At 40.5% G+C, this 20,386-nt stretch overlaps 1 protein-coding gene across 1 annotated transcript in view; it reads left to right on the top strand.

Annotated features, from left to right (window-relative positions):
* Positions 1–7,797: 7,797 nt before the first annotated feature.
* LOC108425998 (integrin alpha-X-like) overlaps positions 7,798–20,386 on the top strand; it is a 46,005-nt gene continuing 33,416 nt past the window's right edge. The window contains exon 1 of the mRNA XM_017695142.2: positions 7,798–8,135. Coding sequence (XP_017550631.2) covers positions 8,096–8,135 — 40 coding nt within the window. The 5' untranslated portion in view covers positions 7,798–8,095. The remainder of the gene's footprint in view (positions 8,136–20,386) is intronic.

The raw sequence follows: 20,386 nt of genomic DNA, 5'->3' as shown, positions 1-20,386 counted from the left end.
TCTCGTACAGCTTCGTACGCTTGGCTGGAAAAGAGCTACATGGAGATAAAATGCAGTGCTAGGGGTCTGTGCATGCTTTCAAAGCGTATTGTTCCAATTCATTTTAAGACGTACTACATGCTACGTGTAGCAATGTGGCTAACCTTCTAGTCGAAACCCAATCCACAGGGATGATCTTTGACCTTCTCTTGACCTTTACATGGCTTTTGCTGGAAAAGAGGAGGTCAGAGGAATAGAGTAGCAAAGGCTGTACAGGTTCAGACACATGATGTGTCTGAATATATTAACCAGGGTGGGTGTGGGTGTGGGTGCGGGCGTGGGTGAGAGTGAGAGAGGAAATTAGTATCCAGCGACACCAATTGCAACATGTTCTGCAGACGGCTGCTCAAAACCTGAATGCGTTCAGTGGTTTGCACTGCACTTTAAACGTGGGGTTTAACCTTTATGCTTTGAAATGATGAAAATGACAGAAAATAACTTGAAACCGGCCACATTTCTGCACAACAAGAATGCTTTAGAGTATAATTTCTATCTAATTAAATGTTTAACATGTAAGCAAAGGTGTTCAGAGTGGTTTGGTGTGAAATACTCTGTTCCAGAGACACTTACACAGTGGTGGTGATAGGAACCAGATGTCCACCTCTAAAAGCTCCCTCATGGAAAGTTATTATGCACTGAATGTGCTGTAAACGGTTCTATGCAGCACATAAGCACATATACAGAGTTCCATTGTTGTTAGAAGCCAAAGAACCCTTTTTTGGCGCAACATAGAACCATTTTTGCTAAGAGTGTAAGGAAATTGATTGATTCATTGCTGGCTGCAGTTGATTCACATACTAGCCTATAGACACTCCAAGTTGCATGTTCTAGATGGACAACAGAATGTAGTACATCTCACCATTAAACAGCAAGTAGACACTTTCTGTTCCCTTGTGGGCCACCACATCCTCCCTGAGGTCTCAAATGGCAAAAATCTGTCTCGGATATTCATATATAAATATACAACGTGTATGTGAAGGCATATATATAATTACATCGATGTTTTACAGAACCGAAATTGAAACAGTTAAAGTACTACACCAAGCCTGCAACACACATCTATGTGAACAACCAAACGAATGATAGAGAACGTGGCTTAAGCACCGGTTACATGTTGAAGTAAAAAACACACGGAAAAACACACACACACACACACACACACACACACACACACACACACACACACACACACACACGCACACACACACCCACACACTCTCTCTCTCTCACACACGCACTCACACACACACACACACACTCACACACGCACAGTCACACACACAGTCACACACACAGTCACACACACTCTCTCTCTCTCTCTCACACACACACACACACACACACACTCTCTCTCTCTCTAACACACACACTCACACTCACACACACACACACACACACACTCACACACGCACACACACACACACACGCACAGTCACACACACAGTCACACACACAGTCACACACACAGTCACACATACTGTGTTAGAGAGCCCTGTACACTTCAGAAGTAATACTGATTTTTATCAGCAGTCAAATCATCAATAAATACAAGAAAACCAGTTCCATTGCCAGCCTTATGTGCTCACTGCTTGACAGATGAAGTGGTATGCTTTGGGTTATGAGCAGTTCCTTCTCTTCTCCATTATTCTGGCACAAGTTGTTCTTTGTCTCATCTGTTCTAAAGATATTGTTCCAAAAATATACAGGTTTATTTAGATGTTTATAGGTTAAACTCTTATCTTGTATTTCTATTTTGAGCTGTATCAATAGTTTACATCTTGTGATAACCCACCACAGACGTTTCAGTGGTCTCAGTGTTTCATAGCTCACCAGTGTGTTGTCTTTTTTAGATTTTAGATGGTTTGCAGATATCTAATGCTTTTTCTCTCACGGGTTTGTGAGTTAACAGCAGCGTCAGGTGCCACATCTTTGAACTAACGTGAGAGTAACACACCCCTGGCCAGGAAACAACCACTTATCTAAACAATATCTAAACAATTTTAGTAACGCCTGAACATGCGCACTTCACCAATGATGTCTTCTTAAGGACGTGGCTGATAATGCAAAGGCTATGCTAACTGTGCTAGCTGCTTTTAGCTGGGTCCAGCAACATAGAAAATAAATTTTTCTGATATGTTTCATGTTTTCTAATGTTTTCTGATATGTCATATGTTGGCACATCATCCACTGATGAGAAAATACCTCAGGTAGAAGAAGTCAGCATCCTGTTCTCTTCTTGCCTCATTAACTCATCAGAAGGGGCAGCCTCGAAACCCATTGATTTTCCTCGGCTATATAATCAATCAATAAAAAATATTTTTACACTTTATATTCTTGGTGTTGCACATTTTTCAGCCAGCAGTTGTTTTTTAATTCCCCACCGTTATCCAAATATCTATTCACTAACTTTTATAGATGAACATTACGAGGGCACTGTTAATAAAAATAGACTTCGGGAATGAAGTCGTAATATTTAGAGAAAAAAGTCATACTATTTCAAGAAAAAAGTTGTAGTATTTTGACACAGAAGTTGTACTATTTAGAAAATAAAGTCATGATATTTTGAGAAAAAAGTTGTACTACTTAGAGAAAAAAGTCGTACTTATATTTCGATAAAGAAGTTGTACTGCTTTGAGAATAAAGTTGTAATATTTCAAGAATAAAGTTGTAATATTTGGAGGATAAAGTCATAATATTTGGAGGATAAAGTGGTCTAACTGTAGGGGGCTCCCATAACGCATTGGGGTCTCGGGTGCTGTCCTGGTGCCAGAGCTCAACTCACTCCTGCCTCTTTGTGGATAATTTTGATCATCATTCTCACTATCTGTGAAACTTCATGCCCTCTTTGAATGGGGGACATGAAGCCCCTGACAGCCATGTAGATGACCCTGCCTGAGATTCTCCTTCAACAACACAAACAGTCAGTTTCCTCTGAGTCTGTTTGGCTCTTTATTCTAGATAAACACAGTTTCCTGCTTAGCCATTTCAGCCGGTTCTTACACTAATACCAGGCTGGTGCTGATGAGCAGGAGACACGGGGGGACTTTTCCTTTGCAAAACCATTGACCACAATATTTTTTCTTGAAACAGTACAACTATTTTCTCGAAATAGTACTTTTTTCTTGTAATAGCACAACTTTTTCTCTAAATAGTACTTTTTTCTGTAAATAGTATGACGTTTTTCTCTAAATATTATGACATTCTTGAAATATTATGACTTAATTATCAAAATATCATATCGTACGACTTTATTCTTGAAATATTCTGACTTATTTCTCGCAATATTACAACTTCATTCTCTGAATTTTTTAAATACCTACAAAAGAGTTTTGAAGAGTGGGTTGGGGCTGGAAGAAACTTATTCACATCTATATTTGGCCCACCTATTGCTGTTTGGTGAACTGGGGGATGGTGAAATGTAAGCTTCATGAACAACCATAAACAGGCCTGATGCTAGGTTGTCATGTAGTGATGAATGACCCTCCAGCTTTATGATCATTCCCCAGCGCACGTTGCTGAGATATATAATATCAAATTTATTAAAATATATGAATGAAAGGGTGTTTTTAAAACCTTTTCTTCTGCTAGAAGACCAAGCAGAGAAAAGCAACCAGCCACAAGTACCACAGGTGCCCTGCTAATATTTGATGCCATCATCACAAACACCTGAAAGCATCTTTTCATACCGTTAGTCTATAAGCTGCTGTTTTAAAACCGACCTCTGACCACTTATTCTATTTCCGGCACATTGTGTTTGTGGCCTGTCTCGCTTTGTATGGCTTTGCATTTCTAGTCCTTGTGGTTTTCAGACATGAGCATGAGGAGAAAGCACTCAAGATCTCGTGGCCTGGTGTTAAGCAGCGACACAACTGTAATGCAGCATGTATGAAACTGTTTTTGAGTATTTAGCGCCACATTATTTCACTTATTTAATTAAGTGAATGAATGAATTAATGAATGAATGAATTAATTAATTTAATTAACCAGTGGGAGCCCATCAAAAGCTTCTAGGCCTTCAGAGAAGACCTATAAACCTTGCATGTATATCTTATTTCATTGAAAGATTTTGGTTAGAAACGAAAGGGTTAATATCTTAAAATGGTGGCCAGGTCTCTTTACTGAAAGGGTCACTGCAAAACTAGTACATACTCTCTAAATACACATGTTAAATGTTTTTTGCAAGCCTCAAAATGTCTGTATAATCTAGAGCGGCTAATGTGTTGATGTGCACCAGCGTTAGCTTAGCATTTAGCATTAATAGCAATCCAATACAGATGCTAGCTGATAATTAGCATTATCACAAAGGTTTCCTTTTTCTTCCTGATGTTTATGGCATAAACCGAGGCCTAGCTTTAACGGTCAAGGTTCACTCCTGTAATGGCCAGTTTGATCTAGAGAATCCTCCTAGTCTCTGTTTTTGTGCTAAGTCTCTGTTCCTTGTTGCCATGTCTGCCGATCGCTCTCTCAGTCTTTGACCCTGGACTGTCTAGACACTGATTATGGATTTGCCCCTAAAAAATCTCGCTTCTCTCAGCGTATGCGTCCGCCTCATCATTGCTCCCTGGTGTTACACCCGCAGCTCACAACAGCATTAGGTTCAATGTGGCTTCAAATACCGAGCCTCTTAATTTAATTAATTGAAGCACTATATGCAGTAAATGCAGTACTTTGGAAAGAGCCAAAAAGCTTGGCTTGTACTTTTGCAAGTGCACTGGCTAGTTCAGCTGAAGTTGTCAGCTAAAGTGAACTACTGATCACATTCCTTCAAAACTTTCTTAAGCTTTATCTGGATTATTATGCTGCCTAGCGTACTTGGTATACAAACTACAGGCCACCCGTTTAAAGTTATTTTGCCTTTTTCTCTAAACATTGTGTCTTGCCCTTCAGACTGACAGTCTGATTCTGATGGTGCAGGAAAGTGGCTCTTTTTCTATTCCTTCTCCAGTCAGAACCTACACTACAGGGCCAAAAGTATGTGGACACTTCCCCTAATTATTGAGTTTAGGTGTTTCAGCCATATGCACTGTTAACAGGTGTGCAAAATCAAGCACATAGCCATGCATTCTCCATAGACAACGATGAATAATGAATAACTGTTATACAAGGCAAGTGATGGTAATGTTGTGTAATTACTTGTAATAGCAGTTTAGCTAACAAGTTGCACACTCATTGAACTGCCTGCTAGTCTAGCTCAGACTAGCAGCCAGTCTCTTTGTGACCGGTAATACTGGAATTTTTGGTGAGCTCAGCCAAGTTTTTAAACAGTGTCTCTCTTGGTAAACCAGTCTTTTAATAGAACGTCATTAATTAGTGACACTGACGTCTATTAAAATGATCATAAGCACAAAACACTGAAGGCAGACAGTTTCCATCAGGGAGAACCGAGTGGCTCTGAAATCACTTTTTACAAATAAGCAAAGTTTCAGTTTCAGATTTATTTACAACTTAGTACCAAGTTTAAGTTGAATAAAAACTGGCTTTAAACTCAGGATCACAAATGAGCTTCCTTTACTATGTTGATCTGTAGGCCTCTGTTCATAAACATAAACCAGCCCAAGCTAATTTACTATAAAATGAAATGGTGTGTGTATAAATTCAGTAAAAAGCCACGTCAGTCACGACTGCATATGTGGAAATATTTCTATATTGTTTTCTATTTACACAAAGTTAGGTTAGTTCATCATTTATGTTGAACAGACTCTCACAAAATGGTACGCTGCTGTGCTGACGTTGAACTATGTTGAACCGCTGTGCCCTGATTAGTGTTCTTGCTTTGTGCTTCTTTCGCTTTGACATGTCATGTTTTTATACACACAGAAACCAAAAGGAATGACAGATTTCTCAAAATCTAGTGGAGGAAAAAGTCAGATATTAGACTTTGAAATGTAGTGGAGTGAAAGTAAAAAGTCGCCCAAAATGGAAAAACTTATTTACAGAAACACAAAAAAACTACTTACGTACAGAAACCAATTACATTTACTTAGTTACTGTCCACCACTGCCGCCAATGCATACTTCTTGCAGTAATTAAGCTAGGATCACTCCCTAAATAAGCAGTAAATTGATTCAAAGCTATGAAACTACATTTACAATAGCCAGGGATATATCATATATTCATATATGTTCATATATTTACCTTGGCGCAGTGAGGTCTAGAAATCCCAGAAACTTAAATAGTGCAGCTATAAATACTATACTTATTTAAGTTCTGTCCTTTAAATGCTACAAAGAGGGACTCTTTCAAAATTAAGCGTTCCCTCATCCTCATCTAAGCCGCTTCTCCGTAAGGGTCGCGGGGGGGTGGGAGGGCTGGAGCCTAACCCAGCAGTCTTCGGGCGGAAGGCAGGATACACCCTGGACAGGTTGCCAGTCCATCGCAGGGCAGACAGACAGACAGTCACTCACACACTCACACCCAAGGGTAATTTAGCATGACCAATTGGCCTGACTGCATGTCTTTGGACTGTGGGAGGAAACCGGAGAACCCGGAGGAAACCCACGCAGACACGGGGAGAACATGCAAACTCGAATCGAACCCAGGCCCTCCTTGCTGTGAGGCGACAGCGCTACCCACCACGCCACCGTGCCGCCCGGTTCTTCACACTTACACATCTAATTCATACAGTATTCTAGAATGTCTGAGCTACCCAATTCACACTGTTCAAGAACCTGTTCGACTTTTACACTGTTCTAGAATGTTTGGATTCTAACTGTTCTAGAATCCACATTCTACAACAGTATCTCTTGTGGAAAATTTCCCGGAACAGTGTAAAATGGGAGGCCATTCTAGAACAGGCTGAATTGTGTAGGACTGTTTTTTTTTCGTCTGTTCAGACGTTCCTGAACAGAATGGATTGGGTAGCACTGTTTGAAAATGTTCTCACCACTCTTGAACAGTGTAAATGGGAAGAATATTCTAGAATGCTGTAAACAGGGAGAACATTCTCCCTTTTTTTGAATTCTGGAAAATGGTCCTAGCATATGCTACCCAATTCACTCTGTTCTAGAACATCCTTGACTTTTATACTGTTCTAGAATGTTTGGATTCAACCTGTTCTAGAATCCACATTCTACAACAGTATGTCTTGTGCAAAACTTTCTGGAACAGTGTAAAATGGGAGACCATTCTAGAAAAGGGTGAGCTGAGTAGGACCGTATTTTTTTCTGGAAATCAGACATTCTACAACAGCATGGATTGGGTAGCACTGTTCAAAAATGTTCTCTCCATTCTTGAACAGTGTGAACGGGAAGAATATTCCAGAACACTGTAAACAGGGAGAATGTTCTGAATTCTGGAAACGGTCCTAAGCTACCCAATTCACACTGTTCTAGAACATCCTCCCCCAATTCACTCTGGTTTATTTAGTGTATCAGCTGCTTTCCTTAACCAAATCAAATCAAATTTATTTGTAGCGCTTTTTACAACTGATGTTGTCACAAAGCAGCTTCACAGAATTCCAGTAAAGATGAAGTTTTAACATTTTATTTTATATTTTATTTAAAATTATTATTAATTTTAGTATTAGTAGTATTAGTAGTATTAGTAGTAGTAATAGCTAGGAGTCCATGGAATGTTCATAAACAGTCTGCATTATGACGTTGCTGATTTTTGTGCTTATATTCACCACCAGATGTTGCAACACTGCCAAGTTCTGTGTACATTAATGATAGTTTCCTCTTCAGAGTGGAAGGGTGGGAGGGACTAGTACCAAAGATAAGCATGTTGATGGTGAGCAATCAACTCGAGTTTGATAAAGAAACAGGGGGCGATTGTTACTGTCATAAATATGGCCCTTCGAGGGTTTTATTTTGGAGACTTCATTTTTGCTCAGTCCCTCTTCTCTTTTTGGTATCGTGTGCAGCTGTTTCCTCTTTTACTGGCTGTTCCTCTTGGACTGCTTGCGACACTCCCCACTCTTCTATCTAGAACTGTTTAACTGCTCAGCTTCCAACACGCCTCCTAACAGCACTTGCACGTCTGCAGCCTCCACAGCCTCCACAGCCCTTCTCATGCGTCCTCCTCCTCCGTCTCTCTGATCCTCATCGCGCCATTCAGGATGGACTGGAGTTCTCTGATCTGCTGTTTGCTGCTTTCTGGTAAGAGCAGCTCAGCTTTCAACTGTTTCTTATTAATCCAGTGTTTCAGTCTTTCCTTCATTCTTTAATGAAGATATGAAACTTCTCTTCTCTGAGGACTTCAGTAATGAATGATTGGTTGGTGCTGGTTGTGGGTTTGTATTTATAATATGTAGTTCATAATATGTGTGTTAATGGTGTAAATTGTAAATATGTCAGTAAATTCAGCACTGTGGATTTTTGAAGTTTAACCAAGAAAGAAGTTTTGAGGAACTGCAAGTACATAGAGGGGAGTTCCTCCACTTTCTTCAATGTCTGCATAATTCAGTGGTTGGGATGTAAATTCAGAGGGATTTGACATGAAATAATTCATCAATATCCAGAACCACCAGAGAAACCACAGGAGTCTTCTGAGTTTATATGGAATGTTGATGATAGGAAAACAACAGAAAACGTGATTTTAAAAAATTGGGGACTATATTCCCTCAAAACACTCTGCACGTACTTGTATATTTTAGGTCAAAACGTTTTTAAAATAATTATAAAACAGCGTCTCAGTCATCAGGCAGTGAATTAATAACCATTTCATGTAGGAAACTTTCTGTGAGGGAGCATTTAGAGGTGGACGTTTGGTTCCTATCACCACCACTATGAACAGTTCTTGAACACTATGAAAAGTTACTCTAGAACAGAACGTTTCACACCAAACTGCTCTGAACGACTCTGTTTACATCTAAACTGTTTAATTTTGAAACATTGGTGGAATTCCCCTTTAATAAGTCTAGTGTATAAAACTAAACATTATCAATAAATTAGAGACACTTTTCCTCTTTTTTGGAAGATCTCTTGCAGGAGACACATAGGCTGCTCACTGGTCTGCGGTTTCCACTGGCAACGTAATACAACATTTATATATTCAAAATGTCCTTTTATGGCAGGTGATGAAGTATGCAGTCAGTGGCAACTACCTTATTTCATTTCATTATTGTCTTTGCATCTCTCTCTTGCTGTTTTACGCACTCATCTGAGCTCATTCCTTCCTTTGTTGAAAGTCAGTCTTTGTAGAAATGATGCCATTCTAGATGGGGAAATGCATTACTCAGTCGGAGTTGTTTATGATTAATGCGTTACGGTTTAAGGTGTTTTAAACATAGTTCTAGAATGTTCTCCATGGGCCAAAGTTGGCCTATAAGAACATTTAAAATTAATTATTAATAACAGTTATTACCATTAATCATACTTCTAAGGTGTAGCAGGGAAAAATCTAAAAAGAGGTCTCTTTAAAGGGGAGTTCCACTGATCTCGCAAAACTTCTGCATAGTTTAGTTAGTTGAGAGTGAGTTTGGTGTAAAATGGTTCACATGTCTTTCCAGTGGTGGTGACAGGAACCAGGGCTCGCAATGACTACAACACAGATATAGACATTTTATTTACCATCCCGAACCACCAGAGAACCTACACAGTCTTCAGAGTTTCTGTATAGAATGCAAACCAATTCAAAACTATCCTAAAACAGTGTCTCAGTCATCAGGCAGTGACTTCATAACCATTTCCTGTAATAACTTTCTGTGAGGAGCTTTTAGAGGGGGACATCTGGTTCCAATCACCACCACTGTGAACAGTTCTGACTCTGTAAGTTTATCTAGAACAGAGCATTTCACACCAAACCGCTCAGACGCCTCTGTTTAATTATACAAAATAATTTAAAAAAAAAAAATTGTCTTTAATATTTTAATAGTTTCTCCTAGAAAATCATGAGATCAGGTGGAAAGGGAAGTCAGATTTTTGCTAATAAATTTGAGTGTAACAGTTTAACAACCTGAAAAAAATGCTTAAGATGACCAAAACTATTGTCGATATCATCAATATCACCAAAATGAGAATAAAAACAGACAATAACAATGATAATAATTGTTTATGTGCATTATATTTCAGTACAAAAGTGCATGTACTTATTTTACATGTAAATTCGTGTACACAAATACTGCAAGTGCCCCACGTTCCATCTAAAGAAATATATGACACTGTGCTTTGTTTGATGTTACCAACTCCACCCACAAATAATAAACACAGCAAGTGTCATACATTGCAATAATACAGTGCTTAAATATGTAATATCAAGAGAATAACCAAAGTACACTATCATATCATTATATCCTCTAGAAAAAATAAGACAAGTTGTTTTTAACATTTCATTCTTTCCAGTGGTCGTTCTTTTAACACTATAAAGTTTAGGGGGACTAAGGGACTTTAGGGTCACTAGGGGGAGCAGTGCAGTCACAACTCCACCTAAAACTCCACCTACGAGCAAAGCCATTGGCTCATGAGTCACTGGGTGCTGTTGTTTTAGCAGAATTAGTGGATAGGGCAAGATGGAGGCAGATGATCCACTGTGGCGACCCCTAAAGGGAGCAGCCGAAAGAAGATGAATGTAAATGATGTAAATTATAAGTAAAATAGCTGCTGGCAGGCTGGCGCTTGATTTCACGCACCGAAGCTCAATCTTCATTTGTGCTCAAATGCTCACTTGTTTCTATGTCATATGAATGTTTCATGAATCGCACACAGAGTGGTTCTTACATTATTAAAAGTGATCAAATCTACACTCTTCTTTAGGCAGCTTTAACAAATAAGGGCCAGATATGCAACTAAACTCTTTCTGCATCTCATGTTTGCTTTGTGTTCATTGAAATTTCTGGAGAATTGCCACAGGTCTCCTCCAAACCCAACTGTCAGAGTCATTATTTTCCAGGAGGCACTCCAGTTTCCAAACAGGGAAAAAAGGACATTAAAACACTGCTTGTCTGCTCATGAACTTGGAAAATATTAGAATAGAAAACAGGAAACTTCCAGGAGTTACTCCTTCTTCTCACAGGTTCATAAAACATACTCCCGAATAGATTATTTTTTTCTAGACAAGCATCTTTTACACCTAGTTACTGGTTGTGAAAATCAGGCCATAGTGATATCAGACCTTGCCCCAATGGTGATGAAAATCTAAAAATACCCACAACACACAATGAGTACCATCCCTGGCGGCTAAATACACTACTACTGGCTGACAAGGATTTTGTGAAATTTATTTCAAATGAAATTAATTTTTTCTTACTATATAATACAACTCCAGGAATGTCTCCTTCACTGATTTGGGAAGCAATGAAGGCATACTTAAGAGGACAAATAATATCGTACACATCTTTTGTAAGGAAAAATCAAATGCCTGGAGGAATTAACGAAAGAGATTTTGAAACTAGATGCTATAATGGCCCGGTGTCCATCCCCTGATGTGTATAAAAGGAGATTGTTGACACAAACAGAATATAAGTGAGAAGACAGGGAGGAGCCTTGCTCAGCAGTTACGTCAAAAAAATAGCAAATCAAACTATTGCCGAAATAAAGGACAAACAAGGTAACATACATATAGATCATTCACAGATAAATAATAGTTTTTTCAAGTTTTATTTAAAATTATATGCTTCCAAATCACCTGGAGACGAGCCCTTGTTGAAATAGTTTTTTGATAAAATTAATACACCTATGATTGACGCGGTAGCTTTAAATCAGCTTGATGAGCCACTGACTAAGGAGGAGTTCTTGGCAGCAGTAAAATCTTTGCAGAATGGGAAGAGTCCGGATCCTGATGGGTTCCCCAGTGAATTTTTTAGGACGTTTGCTGGGGAGCTGGCTCTGCTTTTGCTGTCTGTATATGAAGAATCATATACCTCTGGCTCGTTGCCTCTTACCATGCGTCAGGCGGTTATATCGCTAATTCTTAAGAGAGATAAAAATCGTGTGGAATGTAGTTCTTATCGTCTAATTTTGCTTCTTAATGTAGATTGTAAGTCATTAGCCAAGATTCTTGCTCAAAGGTTAGAAAAAATCTTGCCTTCTGTAATATCAGATGATCAAACTGGATTTATTAAACATAGACAATTATTTTTTAATATTTAAATTTTATTTTTGATATTCTTTATAGTCCCACCCCACCAGGAGATACAGAAATATTATTATCATTAGACGCTGAGAAAGCATTCGATCTCCTTTACACAATGAAAAAATTAACATTAGAGCAAGGTACTAGACAGGGATGTCCCCTCTCGCCCCTCCTCTTCTCAATGGTCATAGAACCGTTAGCTATATTACTACGCAGCGAGGATATGATTAAGGGGATACATAGAGGAGGTTTAGAGCATAAGGTTTCTTTATATATGGACAATATGCTTTTGTATATATCTGATCCAATGTCTAGCTTACCAGAATTACTTAATGCATTAAATAGTTTCAGTAAAATATCAGGATATAAAATAAATTTTGAAAAGAGTGAACTCATGCCCATAAATAATGTAAATAAGGCAGCTATACTAAATCAGTTCCCATTTAAAATAAACACTAATAAGTTTAAATATTTAGGAATATGGATGACACATAAGTTTAGAGATCTCTATAATGCCAATCCCCCCCCCATAACTAGTATGAACAAGATTTTGAATGGTGGAACCTACTCCCTTTATCCTTGGGAGGTAGGGTAAATAGAATTGTGGTTGAGGTCATGAGTCAGCTTCTCAAGAGGAATAAGAACAGAAATCTGTGTTATCCACATGTCAACTGTAGGGACCTGTGGGGTGGACCACCTCAGCAAAATACATTTTTTCGCCAAAAATAAAAGAATTATCAGCAGAGATTTGGTATACATGTCAAAAGAAATATCTGGAGTATGAATAAAGAAACAGAAAGAAGGAGTCAGTAGAAATTGTTTACTGGTGACTTCTTGGATTACAGAGTGAACCCCCTTCCAGAAAGGTCACATGTCCAAAACAAATGCATAAATGTACCTCTATGTATCTTACATTTATAACAAAGATTAGAGGTGTCAGGGAACATTCTCTGGAGGCGACCAGGTGTGTAATAAGTTCAGTAAAAAAAATTAAAATTCTGTTCATGAATAGAGATTGAAGTACATTTAGGGAAAACCCCATTACAAATCTTGTCCCAATCTGCAGGATTAAACGTCACCTCCAGGTCGCGCTCCCACAACATCTTCAGAGAGTCGTAACCTGAAGAATCAGAGTAAAGTAGTAAAGTATAAATCCTGGAAATAATTCCTTTAGGAGACTTGGCCAAAACCACAGCGTTTTCCAGCTCTGACAGTCCCATATGAATCTTACCTGTCTTCAAAAGAGAACCTATAATGTGACGAATTTGAAGATACTTATAAAAATCTTTATGGGGAATATTAAAATCAGCCCTGATTTGCTTAAATGATTTAACAGAGTCAGAATCAAATAGGTCTGTGAAGTTTGACAATCCCTTAGATGTCCATTCCATCAAACTGATACTCCTAATCTGTGCTGGTAAATCTTGATTCAAAGCCAGAGGAGACCGGAAAGAAAAAGCAGGAGAAATATTTAGGTACTTCTTCACATCTCGCCAAAATAATAGTAGATATAAACATAATAGTATGTTATAAACAATTATGTTATTCTTGAGAGGATTTAACAAATCTATGTTATTGATAAAAGGAAGAGAATTAAGACTTCTAGGATAACAAGACTGAGATTCAAGACCCAACCATAAGGAATCTTTCCTGTTCATAAACCAATTTGACATTATTTTTAGTTGTGCTGACCAGTAATATAATTGTAGAGTGGGCAGTGACAAGCCTCCGAGATCCTTTGGTTTAGTAAGAATAGAGAACTTAACTCTTTGGTGTTTGTTGTTCCAAATATAGCAAGATATGTGAGAATTGACTTAAAAAATGCAGGGGTCAGATAACACAGAAGATTTTGAAATAAATAATTGAATCAATTAAGAATATTCATTTTAATAGTGTTGATTCTCCCAAGAAGAGTATATATGCATTTATTTTTAAAGAAGAGAATTTATAGGTGCAGTAGGGAGTGGGAGGGTTTGGGGTTATTTTATTTTATTTATTTCTTTAATGTAATAACTCATTCAAAATAATAAAAAGACCTTTGACAAAAAAAAAAGATTATTTGGTCAAATTGGCACACAATAGATCTGCCTCTTCATAGTTTGCATTAAACACAGAGCCAATATAAAGAACACTGTATCCATCCAACTACAGCAGACACAGACCAAGCAGAGGTACTTGGGATTGTCCTAGCAATGCCCACGGTGGCAATTAATCAGTTAAAATTAATAGACTGAGAAATAATGGAAAAATATTACTGAGGAATTTATAATGCTATTGTAAGAGTTGAATTCGGGCTGATGGATTGAGTGGTAGTTTTGGATGTTTTCTATTGGCATGTTTGAACGTTTAAATTCTAGTTAAATTCACAAATATCTGTTCTGTCTTGTGATTGGTTTGGGGAAATCACATTACATTACATTACATTATATTACATTACATTTAGCAGATGCTTTTATCCCAAGCGACTTACAAATAATGAGGTACATAGAACAAACATAGTCAGGCCTTAAAGGAGGCCAAAGGGTAATAGCGGGGTAGAGAAGGGAAGGAGGGCAAGAAGGAGATGAGGTTGGTAGTGGGTAGTGATGTGGGGAAAAAGAGGAAGTTGTGTAAAAAAAGAGAAGAGTGAACAACGAGACCGTGAGCCTCGAGTAATAAAAACGGACGCTGCTAGAGAGAAATCCAATTCCATCCTCCTTACTTTTTAAACTAAGAGCGATCCAACCACCTTATATCGGACCCTCACGCTTATACTATTCTGACCAGCTGGAAGATTTATTTTTTTATTTCATTGCTGAAGCTGAAAAAGGTTCAGATTAAACTTTGTAGAATATCTCACTCTATTGCAGTAATACTAACCAATCAGCTCTCAGTAGCAGTAACGCTAACCAATCAGCGCTCAGTAGCAGTAACGCTAACCAATCAGCTCTCAGTAGCAGTGATGCTAACCAATCAACACGCGGTAGCAGTAATGCTAATTAATCAGTACTCAGTAGCAGTAATCCTAACCAAAGAGCGCTCAGTAGCAGTAATGCTAATCAGTCAGCTCTCAGTAACAGCGATGCTAACCAATGAGTACTCAGTAGCAGTAATGCTAACCAATCAGCTCTCAGTAGCTGTAATGCTAACCAATCAGCACTCAGTAGCAGTAATGCTAACCAATCAGTACTCAGTAACAGTAATGCCAACCAATAAACTCTCAGTAGCAGTGATGCTAACCAATCAACACGAAGTAGCAGTAATGCTAACCAATCAGTACTATGTAGCAGTAGTAATGCTAACCAATCAAAATTCAGTAGCAGTAATGCTAAACCGGCTTTGGTTGGTATGTAGTTGAAACAGATTAAACCAGCATAAACCGATTTAGACCAGTTTAAACTGGTTCAGACCAGCACAGCATTCACTCCAGTCTATGCTGTTTTTCAGCAGAGCAAACTGACAGCTCAGTTTAAAACAATTCTGCAGGCTTTAAGGTACGTTAATCTTTATCTGGGTTACTGTATTAGTTATAGAACAATGTAAATATGACGTCTGACGATAAATACCATTAAAGAGCACTGCTGAGCAGTTAGCTAACTTGCTCGTCTTAGCCTAGCCACTGTATAAATCAGTCAGATTACACAGGACTGTAACACTAATGCAGCTACAGCGCTCACATTTCTTTGTAGTCTGTAGTGAACAAAAATGAGAGCTTTGGCAGTTCTAGTAAGATTCTAAACCTTTCATTTTTGTCATGTAAGCATAAAGTTAACAGTTTGCTCACCAGTTTAACTCAAATGGTTCAAAGTTTCTTATGGCAGCTATAGACTGACATTTGGAGCTTTTGACATATTTTAATTTGTATTTTGTTTCTTTTTCTGCTGTAAATGCTTGAAATAAAAGCTCAACTTTGACCTGAAGGAGTCTGTGAGCCTGCAAGCAATCTGCTGAGTCCGAGATCTTTGCACATTTGTGACACAGATGTGTGTCTGTGTGGCTGTGTGAACAGCAAAAAACATATATGTGGTGCAGAAATCCGATCTGTATCCAATCTGTGGCAATGCGACTCAGTGGCTGTGTTTACATGCAAAGATCGGCCGGAGGAGCCTGAGGCAGAGAACAGTTTAGAGAACCTGAGGAAACAAACCAAAGAAGTGGCCAAATACTGGTCCCTTTTTATGGTGCACCCAGCTGTAACCACTGGAATTTCATAATCGCTCCTGTGATGCTGGTGAAGACGAAACTGGAAGCGACTAGTGTTCGCTAGTCATCATGATTGTTTACCTCTGGACGAGCCACATGAAGCTCTGTTCTTTTACACATGTGGGTCAGTTTAGGAGCTGATCAGACTGATGTTGCATACCATTCACATTTAAAAGATATTCTGAACAGCCAAACAAAAAAATTGGATTTGGTGAGAAAGTCAGATTTGGGCCACTTTTACCTGCTGTATGGATGTAGCTTTAGCTATTAAACATAAGGGAAATATGAAAAGATGAAGTGTAGACCCGTTTTCAGGTTACTTTGAGCAGACCACTTATCTGTTATCTTTTCTGTTTTTACCTGTGCATGATTGCAAACAACTACATGGAGAAGAGCCTCTCCAGAAACAGTAAACACCCCTGCTGAAAAAAGATAATATTGATGGCCTGCTTGTTAAGCTTGCACCTGTTGTTAAAAATCTTGGTGTTTTGCTTGACTCACCACTTAATTTTGATCTGCATATCAAGTTCCTCACTAAGACAGCATTCTTTCACTTACGTAACGTTGCTCGTCTCTGACTGTTCCTGACAGATAAAGATGCCAAAACTCTGGTTCATGCCTTCATTATGTCCCGTATTGACTACTGTAACTCCCTCTTTGTTGGTCCCCCTGTAAAGTCTATCCAAAAGCTACAGTACATTCAGAACTCTGCGGCTAGAGTGCTTACCCATACTAAGCGTTCAGCTCATATCACAAGAGAGGCTGCTCACTGGTCTGCGGTTTCCACTGGCAACGTAATACAACATTTATATATTCAAAATGTCCTTTTATGGCAGGTGATGAAGTATGCAGTCAGTGGCAACTTCCTAATTTCATTTCTTATTGTCTTCGCATCTCTCTCTCGCTGTTTTACGCACTCATCTGAGCTCATTCCTTCCTTTGTTGAAAGTCAGTCTTTGTAGAAATGATGCCATTCTAGATGGGGAAATGCATTACTCAGCCGGAGTTGTTTATGATTAATGCGTTACGGTTTAAGGTGTTTTAAACATAGTTCTAGAATGTTCTCCATGGGCCAAAGTTGGCCTATAAGAACATTTAAAATTTATTATTAATAACAGTTATTACCATTAATCATACTTCTAAGGTGTAGCAGGGAAAAATCTAAAAAGATGTCTCTTTAAAGGGGAGTTCCACTGATCTCGCAAAACTTCTGCATAGTTTAGTTAGTTGAGAGTGGGTTTGGTGTAAAATGGTTCTAATGTCTTTACAGTGGTGTTGACAGGAACCAGGGCTCGCAATGACTACAACACAGATATAGACATTTTATTTACCATCCTGAACCACCAGAGAACCTACACAGTCTTCAGAGTTTCTGTATAGAATGCAAACCAATTCGAAACTATCCTAAAACAGCGTCTCGGTTATCAGGCAGTAAATTCATAACCATTTCCTGTAATAATTTTCTGTGAGGAGCTTTTAGAGGGGACAGAGCATTTCACACCAAACCGCTCAGAACGCCTCTGTTTAATTATCCATCCATCCATCCATCCATCCATCCATCCATCCATTATCTTCCGCTTCTCCGAGGTTCGGGTCGCGGGGGCAGCATCCTAAGCAATGAGGACCAGACCTCCCTTTCCCCAGCCACTTCCACTAGCTCTCCAAGGGGGATTCCGAGGCGCTCCCAGGCCAGCTGGGTGATATAGTCACGCCAGCGTGTCCTGGGTCTTCCCCGGGGTCTCCTCCTAGGTGGACTTGCCTGTGACACCTCCCAAGGGAGGCGTCCAGGAGGCATCCTAACCAGATGCCCGAACCACCTCAGCTGGCTCCTCTCGACGTGAAAAAGCAGCAGCTCTACTCCGAGTCCCTCCCGGATGACTGAACTTCTCACCCTATCTCTAAGGGAGAGTCCAGACACCCTGCGGAGGAAACTCGTTTCGGCCGCTTGTATTCGCAATCTTATTCTTTCGGTCATTACCCAAAGCTCATGACCATAGGTGAGGGTGGGAAAGTAGATTGACTGGTAAAGCGAGAGCCTTGCCTTATGGCTCAGTTCTTTCTTTACCACAACAGACCGGTAAAGTGCCCGCATCACTGCTGACCCAGCACCAATCTGCCTGTCAATCTCCCGCTCCCTTGTACCATCACTCGTGAACAAGACCCCGAGATACTTGAACTCCTCCACTTGAGGCAAGAGCCTATCCCCGACCCAGAGAGGGCTCTCTGCCCTTTTCCGCCTGAGAACCATGGTCTTGGATTTAGAGGTACTGATTCTCATCCCGGTCGCTTCACACTCGGCTGCAAACCGATCCAGCGAAAGCTGAAGTTTGCAGCCTGATGTCCCCAATAGGACCGCATCATCTGCAAACAGCAGCGTTGTGACCCTGAGGTCACCAAACAAATCGGTGACAAAGGGCAGCCTTGACGGTGTCCAACTCTCACTGGGAACGAGTCTGACTTACTGCCGGCTATGTGAACCAAACTCCAGCTTTGTTTGTACAGGGCCGGAATGGCTCGTAGCAAAGAGCCATGTACCCCGTAATCCCGAAGCACCTCCCACAGAATACCCTGGGGAACATAGTTGAATGCACCTGTGGACTGGTTGGACAAACTCCCATGAACCCTCCAGAATTCTGGAGAGGGTGAAGAGTTGGTCCAGTGTTCCACGACCAGGCGGAACCCGCACTGCTCCTCCTGGATCCGAGGTTCGACTTTAAGCCGGACTCCCTTCTCCAGTACCCCTGCATAGACCTTACCAGGGAGGCTGAGGACTGTGATTCCCCTGTAGTTGGAACACACTCTCCGGTCCGCTTTTTTAAAAAGAAGCACCACCACCCCAGTCTGCCAATCCAGTGGCACCGCCCCCGATGTCCACGCAATGTTGAAAAGGTGTGTCAGCCAAGACAGCCCCGGATCTCATCCACCCCTGGAGCCTTGCCACCTTCTTAACTACCTTAGCGACTTCGGCCTCAGTAATGGACAAGCCTATTCCCATGTCCCCAGACTCTGCCTCCTCACTGGAGAATGTGTCGGTGGGATTGAGAATGTCCTCAAATTATTCCTTCCATCGCCCAATGATGTCTTCAGTCGAAGTCAGCAGCACACCATCTCCACTATATACAGTGCTAGTGATACACTGCTTTCCACTTCTGAGTCGCCTGACGGTTTGCCAGAATCTTTTCGGAGCTGACTTAAAGTCACTTTCCAAGGCCTCACCAAACTCCTCCCACATACGGGTTTTTGCCTTGGTGACGACTGAAGCCGCAGATCGCTTGGCCTGTCAATACCTGCCAGCTGCCTCTGGTGTCCCACAGGCCAACCATGCCTGGTAGGACTCCTTCTTCAGCTTGATGGCATCTCTCACCTGGGGTGTCCACCACCGGGTTTGAGGATTACCGCCCCGACAGGCAACTACCTTACGGCCACAGCTACAGGCAGCCGCTTCACCAATGGAGGAGCAGAACATGGCCCATTCTGAGTCAATGTCCTCCACCTCCCCCGATATCTGGTCAAAGTTCTGACAGAGGTGTGAGTTCAAGATCAATCTGACAGGTTCTTCTGCCAGACTTTCCCAGCAAACCCTCACTATACGTTTGGGTTTGCCTGGTCTGACCGGCATCTGATCTGACCCCCACCACCTGACCCAACTCACCACCAGGTGGTGATCAGTTGACAGCTCAGCTCCTCTCTTTACCCAAGTGTCCAAAACACATGGTTGCAAGTCCAATGACACGACTACAAAGTCAATCATTGAACTGCGGCCTAGGGTGTCCTCGTGCCATGTGCACTTATGGACATCCTTGTGTTTAAACATGGTGTTTGTGATGGACAAACTGTGGTTTGCACAGAAGTCCAAAACTGAACACCACTTGGGTTCAGATCAGAGAGGCCATTTCTCACAATCACACCCCTCCAGGTCTCACTGTCATTGCCCACGTGAGCGTTAAAGTCCCCCAGTAGGACAGGCTCCAGGAGGAGCACTTTCAAGCACCCTTCCCCAGGACTCTAAGAAGGCTGGGTACTCTGAACTGCTGTTCGGTGCATAAGCACAGACAGCAGTCAGGACCCGTTCCCCAACCTGAAGGCGTAGGGAAGCTACCCTCTCGTCCACTGGAGAAAACCCCAACATACAGGCACCAAGTCGAGGGGCTATGAG

The sequence above is a fragment of the Pygocentrus nattereri genome, chromosome 13 (assembly GCF_015220715.1).
Source record: "Pygocentrus nattereri isolate fPygNat1 chromosome 13, fPygNat1.pri, whole genome shotgun sequence".
NCBI lineage: Eukaryota > Metazoa > Chordata > Actinopteri > Characiformes > Serrasalmidae > Pygocentrus > Pygocentrus nattereri.
This window is presented reverse-complemented; position numbering and strand designations above follow the sequence as displayed.